We start from the raw sequence: 12,444 nt of genomic DNA, 5'->3' as shown, positions 1-12,444 counted from the left end.
TTGTTTTGTATTAGAGGAAGTTGAAGCTGCGCCACTCTTGAAATTTCGAAAGGAACGAAAATTAGTCTGTTTGGTCCTTAATTTGTTGGACCTATCCTGAGGAAGGGCGTGACCTTTTCCTCCAGTAATATCAGAAATGATCTCCTTCAGCCCAGGCCCGAATAGGGTCTGCCCCTTGAAGGCAATATTGAGGAGCTTAGACTTTGAAGTAACGTCAGCTGACCAGGATTTAAGCCATAGCGCCCTACGCGCCTGAATAGCAAAACCTGAGTTTTTAGCCATTAGCTTGGTTAAATGAACAACAGCGTCAGAAACAAATGAATTGGCTAGCTTAAGAGCTTTAAGCTTGTCAAGGATATCATCCAATGGGGTTTCTACCTGTAGAGCCTCTTCTAGAGACTCAAACCAGAAGGCCGCAGCAGCAGTGACAGGGGCAATGCATGCAAGGGGCTGGAGAATAAAACCTTGTTGAATAAAAATTTTCTTAAGGTAACCCTTTTAATTTTTTGTCCATTGGATCTAGAAAAACACAACTGTCCTCGACAGGGATAGTTGTACGCTTAGCTAGGGTAGAGACTGCTCCCTCCACCTTAGGGACCGTTTGCCACAAGTCCCGTGTAGCGGCATCTATAGGAAACATCTTTTTAAAAACAGGAGGGGGAGAGAACGGTACACCTGGTCTATCCCATTCCTTATTAATAATTTCTGAAAACCTCTTAGGTATTGGAAAAACATCAGTGTAAACAGGCACTGCATAGTATTTATCCAATTTACACAATTTCTCTGGGACTACAATGGCGTCACAGTCATCCAGAGTTGCTAAAACCTCCCTGAGCAACACGCGGAGGTGTTCAAGCTTAAATTTAAATGTAGACATATCAGAATCAGGTTGAAGTGTCTTCCCTGAGTCAGAAAAATCACCCAAAGATAGAAGCTCTCCTGCTTCGGCTTCTGCACATTGTGAGGGTATATCAGACATAGCTACTAAAGCGTCATAGAGCTCTGTATTTGTTCTAGCCCCAGAGCTGTCTCGCTTTCCTTGTAACCCTGGCAGTTTGGACAATACCTATGTAAGGGTATGATTCATAACTGCCGCCATGTCTTGTAAAGTATACGCAATGGGCGCGCTAGATGTACTTGGCGTCCCTTGAGCGGTAGTTATAGGCTCTGACACGTGGGGAGAGTTAGTCGGCATAACTTCCCCCTTGTCAATTTCCTCTGGTGATAAATCTTTTAAAGCCAGAATATGGTCTTTATAACTTATAGTAAGATCAGTGCATTTGGTACTCATTCTAAGAGGGGGGTTCCACAATGGCTTCTAAACATAATGAACAAGGAGTTTCCTCTATGTCAGACATGTTTAACAGACTAGTAATGAGACCAACAAGCTTGGAAAACACTTTAATTAATGTGAAAAAGCAGAATATAAAAAACGGTACTGTGCCTTTAAGGGAAAAAAACAAACACAAAAACTGCAAAACAGTGAAAAAAGCAGTTAACTCTACGAAATTTTTACAGTGTATATAATAGACTAAAATAGCATTGCACCCACTTGCAAATGGATGATTAACCCCTCAGGCTCAAAAACGAAGCAAAAAAACGGTAAAACCGGTATAACAGTCACAAGCAAACTGCCACAGCTCTACTGTGGCTCCTACCTTCCCATAAAACGACTTTTGTAGGCACAAAAACCCCTTACGAAGGTCCAATATGTCTCCTCCTCCTTCAGGGAAGCTGGATGTCTCAGAATGTAAAAACTACTGCGCAATTAGAGCGCGAAAATAGGCCCCTCTCACCATGCACTCAAAGTGAAAGGGCCATAAATAACTACTCCAAGGAGAAATCTAGTCAGCCATGTGGAAAGCTAGGCCCCAAATAAAGATTTATCACCCTTAGTAAAAAACGTTCTTAATAAATCATGCAAACGTTTAACATACTAAGCTTACCTTAAATATATCAGGTACTGTTAGCGTTTTCTAGACCTTATCATCTCTCTAGAAAAAAATATACTGCACATACCTCAGAGCAGTTAAATCTGCAGGCCGTTCCCCCAGCTGAAGTTTTCCCATACTCTTCAGTTATGTGTGAGAACAGCAGTGGACCTTAGTTACAACCTGCTAAGATCATCAAAAACCTCAGGCAAAACTCTTCTTCTAATTTCTGCCTGAGGTAAAAACAGTACAACGCCGGTACCATTTAAAAATAACAAACTTTTGATTGAAGATAAACTACACTAATTCACCACATCTCTCTTGATACTTCCTTTCTTGTCGAGAGCTGCAAGAGAATGACTGGAGGTGGCAGTTAGGGGAGGAGCTATATAGACAGCTCGGCTGTGGGTGATCCTCTTGCAGCTTCCTGTTGGGAAGGAGAATATCCCACAAGTAATGGATGAATCCGTGGACTGGATACACCTTACAAGAGAAATAAATTTTATGTGGATTATAATAACTTAGTGGTTTATTAATCAATATAAGAGTGCACCTTTTTAGAGGTTAAAGAAAAAAGTATAGAAGCAGGTAATATAATTGCCCTATATGAATTGATATGATAAAGTGAATATATGGAATATTCATTACCTGTTATTTTTTTTATAAATAAATATAAATACCGGAAAATAGGAACACATATACATAATCAAAATTGTGCTAAATAGGAATCAGCAAGTTCTTTGCGCCACCTTATATATTAGATATCTGTTTCTATAAACAAGCGGGATAAGTTTATTAAAGGTGAGCAAGATTCCACCACTGATCAGGACAAGTAATAAACTCTTTTTTACGATCACAAATCATCTTGTGCGAGTAGGAAAACTTATTTACGAGTCAATCATGTTTGGAGAAACTTAACAAACCAAGATATACACACACAATAGGTGGGCGAAACTTTGCAGACATTTTCAGCTCCAAAAAAAACTATGAAGTTTCATGTACTTCTTACAAAACTATAGATGTGGGACCAGTGGCAGGATGCTTCTGTAACAATAAGTAATCAAAATTATGTATTGTGCCTAAACTGTCCCTTTAAAGGGATATGAAACCCAAAAAAGTTTCTTTCATGATTCAGATAGAGCGTGTCATTTTAAACAACATTACAGTTTACTTATATTTTCAAATTTCCTTCATTTTCTTGGTGTCATTTGTTGAAGGAGCAGCAATGCACTACTGGTTGCTAACTCACATGGGTGAGCCAATGACAATCGGTATAAATATGCAGCCACCAATTAGCAGCTAAAGCCTAGGTTCTTTGCTGCTCCTGAGCTTTCCTAGATAAACCTTTCAGCAAAAGATAACAAGAGAAGGAAGCAAATTAAATAATAGAAGTAAATTGGAAAGTTGTTTAAAATGGTGTGCTCTATCTAAATGATGAATGTCTTATGACTGAACTCTCCTTTTAAAGCTTTATTTTTATTAAGTCAACTATCCTGGTCTCTTTTTCCTTTATAAAACGCATCAATCTTGATTTATTTAGCATCACTTTCTCTCTCGCAACCGGTAAACTGACAGTATTTCTGACCATCCCTAACTCCCCCGTTGTCTATTAACAGCCTTACAACCTCTCAAGCTCTACCAATATTGATAATGCCCATTACCCCAGCTTGGCCATCCTGTCTCATTGTCAAATGACTCTACACAAATGATCTCTTAGGGATGATCTCACAGAACTATTGATAATCCATCTATATTAGGTGTGGCCAAAAGATAGACCATGGTCTACCAGTAGATCTCTAAGCGTTTCCTTTTAGATCTCCAAATTGTTTTGCAGCCAGTTATGACCATATGGCCTCAAGCTAAGACCAAACACACTGTTTCAATCAATGCAGGAAAACAGCACACAGTTTCTTATTCAGTAACTTAGTATATAGAAACAAACTTCAGCTCCATCCTCCTTTCCATTAAAGTGATGGTAAATCCAAGCGTAAAACAAACGCTACAATTTACCATCACTAAAAATCAAGTGGAGTTTAAGTGATCATATATGTAAAAAAGGGTGCTAAACTCACCCTGAATGTGCCGTTGTACAGCACTAAACTCAGTAGCTTTGGCCGCCCACGGTACATCGCTCTTCTACCAATGAGGTGACGCTTACTCCTCTAAGCCAACAGCCATGCGTGCATACAGAACACTGTCAGTTGACACGCACGGCTATTGGTTTAGAGGTGCAAATGTCACCTTGCTGAAGGAGAGCGTGGGCGGCTGGAGCCGCTGAGTTTAGTGCTGTGCAACGGCACATTCAGGGTGAGTTTAGCACCCTTTTTAACATATATGATCACTTAAACTCCACTTGATTTTTAGGGATGGTAAATCCTAGGTCTTTAAAACAAGAACTTTATTTTCACATCTGGGTCATCAGCTTGTAAATGACAATGTTTAGTGGCTGCTATAGACCCTTAAACATGAGTAACGGTCTATAGCAGGCCCGAATCGTTGTCATTTACAAGCTGATGACCCAGATATGAAAATAAAGGTCTTGTTTTAAAGGGAAGGAGGCTGGAGCTGAAGTTGGTCTCTATAAGACGAAACACACATCAGTGGGTCAAAGTGACGAAATTTGCAAATCAAGTAGACTCCATTATACAAAAGTGTGGGCACACCTGCTCTACATTATTACAAATCATCATTATGTCCCTTCTCCCGCACCTCCTCTTTTTTCCCCACCTTCCTCTACCTGATTTACAGTGCACCATTTAACCTCTATTCTGTTTCCTTTTCTGCAAATCGCCTTTTTTCTAGAATATGTTTTCTTCATTCTGCCAGTCTCTTTCCAGCACAGTCTTATTTTCACTCTCTCTCTCACACACAGGTGGGCCCCCCTACTCAGTGAAGACTAACGTGCTATTTATTTTGCCCCCAGCCTGGCATGCGTCAGCTCCCAGCTGCTTAATAACACACAAAGATAATAATATAGCGAGGATGAGGGGTGTCAGCCGTGTCCTGCCCCCGCCTGCATGCAGCACTAGATCTGGTACTTGTACACCGCCTGTCTAACAGGACAAGTAATGACCTTGGCTGGCAGAGTGTGCCCGGAGCTGGGGGCAGAGGGCAGCATCACGCGGTAAGGTGACAGTGACAGCTGGTGCAGCCCATGGCTGGTGACACAGCTTCAGGGACTCATTAAGTGTAAAATAATGTTAATTGCAGATGACATAGCTTCAAGGCTGGGCTTGCAAATCTGATGCTGTCCCATTCCAGATCTCCCTTTGCGAGGACAAAAAAAAAAAACAGGGTCTCCAAGCATGAGTTTTGGGAAATAGAAACAGGCCCACAGCACATAGTGCAAAGGCAGAGAGCAAATGACTCCTGTTGTAGAAGAAGAGAGATTAGATTATAGCAAACACGTTGGAAAGGGAAATCAGCTCTGCCAACAACTGTGTATCAAGAGTATATTGGATGAGGTTTCAGAGCCTTTTCACAGGAACATTTAACACTTTGAGATTGTAATAAAAATGTTTAATTATGCGTAGTGAAACAACTATACACTGCAAAGAGACCTGAAAGTAAAACTTAAACCTTCCAGGTATATATTAAGTGTGCAGAATCACGCACTGCAGGAGACAGAAACTAGCAGCATCACGCACTGCAGGAGACAGAAACTAGCAGTATCACACACTGCAGGAGACAGAAACTAGCAGTATCACACACTGCAGGAGACAGAAACTAGCAGCATCACACACTGCAGGAGACAGAAACTAGCAACATCACGCACTGCAGGAGACAGAAACTAGCAGAAGTATGCACTGCAGGAGACAGAAACTAGCAGAAGTACGCACTGCAGGAGACAGAAACTAGCAGAAGTATGCACTGCAGGAGACAGAAACTAGCAGCATCACGCACTGCAGGAGACAGAAATTAGCAGCATTGCGCACTGCAGGAGACAGAAACTAGCAGCATTGCGCACTGCAGGAGACAGAAACTAGCAGCATCACGCACTGCAGGAGACAGAAACTAGCAGCATCACGCACTGCAGGAGACAGAAACTAGCAGCATCACGCACTGCAGGAGACAGAAACTAGCAGCATCACGCACTGCAGGAGACAGAAACAAGCAGTATCACACACTGCAGGAGACAGAAACTAGCAGCATCACACACTGCAGGAGACATTAACTAGCAGAAGTACACACTGCAGGAGACAGAAACTAGCAGAAGTACGCACTGCAGGAGACAGAAACTAGCAACATCACGCACTGCAGGAGACAGAAACTAGCAGAAGTATGCACTGCAGGAGACAGAAACTAGCAGCATCACGCACTGCAGGAGACAGAAACTAGCAGCATCACGCACTGCAGGAGACAGAAACTAGCAGCATCACGCACTGCAGGAGACAGAAACAAGCAGTATCACACACTGCAGGAGACAGAAACTAGCAGCATCACACACTGCAGGAGACATTAACTAGCAGAAGTACACACTGCAGGAGACAGAAACTAGCACAAGTACGCACTGCAGGAGACAGAAACTAGCAACATCACGCACTGCAGGAGACAGAAACTAGCAGAAGTATGCACTGCAGGAGACAGAAACTAGCAGCATCACGCACTGCAGGAGACAGAAATTAGCAGCATCACGCACTGCAGGAGACAGAAACTAGCAGCATCACGCACTGCAGGAGACAGAAACTAGCAGCATCACGCACTGCAGGAGACAGAAACTAGCAGTATCACACACTGCAGGAGACAGAAACTAGCAGCATCACACACTGCAGGAGACAGAAACTAGCAGAAGTACACACTGCAGGAGACAGAAACTAGCAGAAGTACGCACTGCAGGAGACAGAAACTAGCAACATCACGCACTGCAGGAGACAGAAACTAGCAGAAGTATGCACTGCAGGAGACAGAAACTAGCAGCATCACGCACTGCAGGAGACAGAAATTAGCAGCATTGCGCACTGCAGGAGACAGAAACTAGCAGCAGCATGCACTGCAGGAGACAGAAACTAGCAGCGTCACACACTGCAGGAGACAGAAACTAGCAGCAGCATGCACTGCAGGAGATAGAAACTAGCAGCAGCACGCACTGCAGGAGACAGGGAGAAACTAGCAGCAGCATGCACTGCAGGAGACAGAAACTAGCAGCAGCATACACTGCAGGGGGAAGAGATAAACCTTCCCCAGACTACACTACAGTAGGAGAGACAGCAGTCCCTGCTTGCACTGCAGGGGGAGAGAGATTGCTGTCCCAGCATGCACTGCTGGAGAAGAGTCAACAGTCACAGCATGCACTGGAGAAGAGAGTCAGCAGTCATATCATGCACTGGAGAAGAGAGTCAGCAGTCCCAGCATGCACTGGAGAAGAGAGTCAGCAGTCACAGCATGCACTGGAGAAGAGAGTCAGCAGTCACAGCATGCAATTCAAGAGACAGATAGTAAACCAGCCCCAGCATGTACTGCATGAGAGAGGAACCAACCTCAGCATGCACTGCAAAGGGGGAGAGAAAACCCACCACAAGTATGCGCTGAAGAGGAGAAAAAGGGAACCAGACCTGACCCCAGCATGCACTGCAAAGGGGGATAAAGAAACCTAAAAACTCAGCATGCACTGCATATAGGGAGAGAAAACCCAGCCCTAGCATGTACTGCAAAGGGGGATGGAAAACCCAGTCCCAGCATGCACTACAAAAGAAAGAAAGAAAACAGCCCCAGTATACATTGCGAAAGGAGAGTCAAAACCCAGCCGCAGCCTGCAATGTGGAGGGTAGGTGAAACTAGTCCTAGTAGGCACTATGGCAGGGAGTAAGGAACCAGCCCCAGCATACACTATAAGAGGGAAACCAGTCCCAACATGCATTGCAAGATGGAGTGAGGCAAGCTGCTCTGAATATAGGAGGAAAGTTTGCTGCTGCACAAACACACAAGGCGGAATGTGATTGTCCATATATACTGCATAATGTAATGGTCTCTCAGCATGACTAACAACATCTCGGCACACACTGCAGTAGACCATGAGAGACTTCCTTCTAGCATTCATTAAAGCGTCAGAGAGCCTTCCTACTAAGTTTTGCTAAATGTGGATGGGGGAACAACATACAATACAATGAGGGAATATCTTATAGCATGACACATAGTGCCCATTAAAGCACTAAATATATCAGGTAGGCTCTAAGGTACCGTACACACCTGTAGCTTCAGGAAGTTCCGGCTCTCCTCTTTCCTTCCTTAGCAGTTCCTTCATCTCAGGCACGTAAAAGTCATCCTGACGAGACAGTGGGCACATGAAGATGATCTTGTCCCCTTTGTAGATCTCCACGTAGGGGTGAGCTGACAGCTTTCTCTCCTGTTGAAAAAAAGAACCCATAATATTATCATAATATCACAAAAGCTATTTGTCGCCCCCCAAAAAAGTCAAACTCATCTTGCACTTGAACAAGATGATTACAAAAAAATATGTATTGTATTATGTACACAACAACAAAAACATTAGAGATACAAACCTTTCAAGTACATAAGAAAAAAGCACAATACACAGGGATGGTGCACAATACCCAGGAATGGGACATTTTTTAAGTGATAGTCTGAGAGCTATCAGACAACACTGTGTGCACGTGTATAAGTGGGGGATCTTATCCTCCCCTTGAGGCCTGCTCATGGCCTAATTAGAGCCGGCAGCCCCGCTGAGGCCTGTGGTTATGCTAGACGTCTCCCCAGGAGACAAGGAGATTGGTCTTCTCATTAGGAGCACCCCTGCAACCTCTGAATTATGGGAGAGGGGGGGGGGGGCACTGAATTCTGATGGGGGAAGGGGAATGCACAAAGAATTTTAAATAAGGTTTAGAATGGTCTTGCTAAAGGAATATTGTCACTGCTTAAATACGTGAAGAAGGGACTGGCACTGCTATTCCCACTATGTATAAGGAAGGCACACTGTGTGTACGAGAGGCTGCTCTGTGTATGTGGTGATAACAATCTGTGTGTGTGCTGGATACTGGCACTGCCTTTGTGTATAGAACTGTATGATAACTGGCACAATGTGTGTGTGTGTGTTGGATACTGCCACTACTACTGCATGTATAAACAAAAAGTAGCACTGGCACTGCCTTTGTGTATAGAACTGTATGTTAACCGACACCAGCAGAGAAAGTGAGATCAGCACTGCCAATTCATATAATTATCCATAGCAACATTACACCTTGCTGAAGTAAATTTGTTTTGGATTGTGTTGCTAAGGATAATGATTTAAATGAGGTGTTGAAGTGATTTAAATAATGAGCCATTTATTTTATTTTACTATTGTCAGTGTGTGTCTGACACTGTGTGCACCTGTGTGTTATAAACGACAACAGCTACCAGCTGTGTATGTGACGGAAGCTGTCATAGCAACTGTTTGTATGTAAGAGGGAGCCAGCAATGCCACTGCCTATACCATGGATATATGTAGGAGCCCAGCACAGCCACTGTCTGTACCTGCCGAGGAGACTGTCACTACCTGTATGTATGTGAGAGGCCCTACTGACACTACATGCATGTTTGTGAGAGGCCCTACTGTCACTACCTGTGTGTATGTGAGAGGCCCTACTGTCACTACCTGTGTGTATGTGAGAGAGGCCCTACTGACACTACATGCATGTATGTGATAGGCCCTACTGTCACTACCTGTGTGTATGTGAGAGGCCCTACCAACACTACATGCGTGTTTGTGAGAGGCCCTACTGTCACTACCTGTGTGTATGTGAGAGGCCCTACTGTCACTACCTGCATGTATGTGAGAGGCCCTACTGTGACTACCTGCATGTATGTGAGAGGACATACTGTCACTACCTGCATGTATGTGAGAGGACATACTGTCACTACCTGTGTGTATGTGAGAGGCCCTAGTGTCACTACCTGTGTGTATGTGAGAGGCCCTACTGTCACTACCTGCGTGTATGTGAGAGGCCCTACTGTCACTACCTGCATGTATGTGAGAGGCCCTACTGTCACTACCTGCGTGTATGTGAGAGGCCATACTGTCACTACCTGTGTGTATGTGAGAGGCCCTACTGTCACTACCTGCATGTATGTGAGAGGCCCTACTGTCACTACCTGTGTGTATGTGAGAGGCCCTACTGTCACTACCTGTGTGTATGTGAGAGGCCCTACTGTCACTACCTGTGTGTATGTGAGAGGCCCTACTGTCACTACCTGTGTGTATGTGAGAGGCCCTACTGTCACTACCTGTGTGTATGTGAGAGGCCCTACTGTCACTACCTGTGTGTATGTGAGAGGACCTACTGTCACTACCTGTATGTATGTGAGAGGCCCTACTGTCACTACCTGCATGTATGTGAGAGGCCCTACTGTCACTACCTGTGTGTATGTGAGAGGCCCTACTGTCACTACCTGTATGTATGTGAGAGGCCCTACTGTCACTACCTGTGTGTAAGTGAGAGGTCACTACCTGAGTGTAGGAAAGATAACGGTCGCTATCCATATATGAAGAGTGCTGAAATTCTACTGTCTGGAGGTATATGGGGTTTGGCATTTATTATATATTCTGTGTGTAAGCAAGGCTGAAATTTTGCAGTACATGTGTATGAGAGAAGTACTGTGGCTTGTGAAACAGAGGCTGCTATGTGTGTAAAGGTTAGCACTACCACAGCCAGTGTATGTGAGAAGGCTTTGTGTACTTTTTGCACACATATAATACAAGTCACTGCCTCTGTGTGTGTTTTATAGTGAGCATGAGTAGGCTGGCAGATATAAGGGGCAGCCCATGTGAATTATGTGTTAACGATATGCATGGCACTTCCTGTGTGCACAGAATATGCATGTATGTATAATTTATTTATGGAACAGAATTCCAGTACAGGTGGTATGGACACAGACTGTATAAATGCATGGGATATGCAATAGGCTATCCTGAGAATAAATTAAGCATATCATTTTGAAGAAATTAGGGTCAGACTTGAGGGGCATTGTGGTAAATATTTTCTACAAAACTACATTTCTGTGTTTGTCTATATGTGTAGATAAAGGTGCGGCCGACCTGTATGTTGGTCAACGTGGCTGCTGAAGGAGCCCTTGCATGTGTCTGTGTGACAATGGCTGGCTTTATGAGAGATCAGCATTCCTGCTGCCTTTGAGTACAAGAAGGAGTTTCTTTTTATATGGGTGACAAGCAGTGTCACCTTCTTTGTGTGAATGCAATATATTTAGACTTAAATTCATCTCAGCCTTAAATGATTGCACCCTGTTCTGAAAACATCTTGCTGTTGCCCATACACAGCTTGTGATTTTAAATGTAATTATCTAGACAAGACTGTGAGTAGGGGGCTCAAGATGCAGCTGTTTTCTCCCCTGGTGCCGGAGACACCACAAGTCAAAGCAAACTCATTAAAATTACATTCCCAGCTGGATCTGACTCATTAAAATACAAGTTTTATCCTGACAGTCCGAGAGGCGGAGTGCAGAGCCTGTCCAGCGCTGCCTGGGGGAGTCGGAACACAGCCTCAAGAGAGAGGGAGTTTTTGCACAAAGGAGAGACATGGTGGAGAAATGTTCTGCAGAAAGGAGGGGGACTAAACGCTCTGCAGAAGAAAGGTGAAAATAAATTCTGTGCATAAGAAGAAAGAAGCATGATAGGAGGTGGCAGAAATGCTACACAAAATAGAGTATTGCTTTGGAATGCTATCAGGAATAGGGGTACATGGTATGTAGAGGTTATGGGGGACACAATCAGCACAGATGAGCGTGGGCTACACATAGACGCTTTGCAAAAGAAGAGATGGTATGGAGGGTGGAGACAGAGAGCAAAGCTGTGCAGAGCAGGGACTGTACCTTCTCTGCAAAATGAAACTTTACTAGGTACAGAGGTTTGGAGATAATGTTTTCAAGGCACAGTGGGGCAAGAGAGACTGGCAATGAAGAGAATGAGTGACTGATATCAGGGAAGAGAATGGGGATTCTAAACTTATTGGAGTGCAGGACATGTGACTCTGCAGCCTGTCTCTTTTTCTATAGCAGAGTGATCGTGAGAGACAAGGTGTAGTGGAGACTGGTGGTGAGAGAAAACATGCATTGAAGAGTGAGTGAAGAGGGACAAAGAACAGCAGTGATTAGAGATGATGTGCAGACGAGAGAGGTGGCAGGAGAAGACCAGAAGAAGAAATCAACCGTGAAACATGAGGCACAAAGAAGAGCAGTGGTGAAAGACAAGGTCTAGGGGTGACCAGTGGTGAGAGATTAGGTGTAGAGGAGTGTGGGGGTTAGAGATGAAGCACACAGACAAGTGGTTGAGAGAAATAAGGCATAGAGATCATAAGGGAGAGAGAAAGCGTAGAGGAGAGCAGATAGGAGTCATAAGGCACAGAAAAGAGTAGTAGTAAGGGACAATGTGTAGAGGGGATCTGGGAGAGAGTAAGTGCAGAGAAACACAAGATAAAAAGCAGAGCAGTTGAGAGAGATGATGAGCAGAAGAGAAAGGTGCTGAGAGATGAGTCACAGAGGAGGGCAGTAGTGAGATATGAGG

At 44.0% G+C, this 12,444-nt stretch overlaps 1 protein-coding gene across 1 annotated transcript in view; it reads right to left on the bottom strand.

Moving 5' to 3' along the window:
• The window catches only part of TEX264 (testis expressed 264, ER-phagy receptor), a 128,093-nt gene that overhangs the window by 20,233 nt on the left and 95,416 nt on the right, over nt 1-12,444 (bottom strand). Inside the window, exon 3 of the mRNA XM_053721117.1 lies at nt 8,118-8,274. Coding sequence (XP_053577092.1) covers nt 8,118-8,274 — 157 coding nt within the window. The remainder of the gene's footprint in view (nt 1-8,117; nt 8,275-12,444) is intronic.

Source organism: Bombina bombina, chromosome 7 (genome assembly GCF_027579735.1).
Source record: "Bombina bombina isolate aBomBom1 chromosome 7, aBomBom1.pri, whole genome shotgun sequence".
NCBI lineage: Eukaryota > Metazoa > Chordata > Amphibia > Anura > Bombinatoridae > Bombina > Bombina bombina.
The sequence above is the reverse complement of the archived record's forward strand: the minus strand, read 5'-3'. Positions and strand labels throughout refer to the sequence as shown.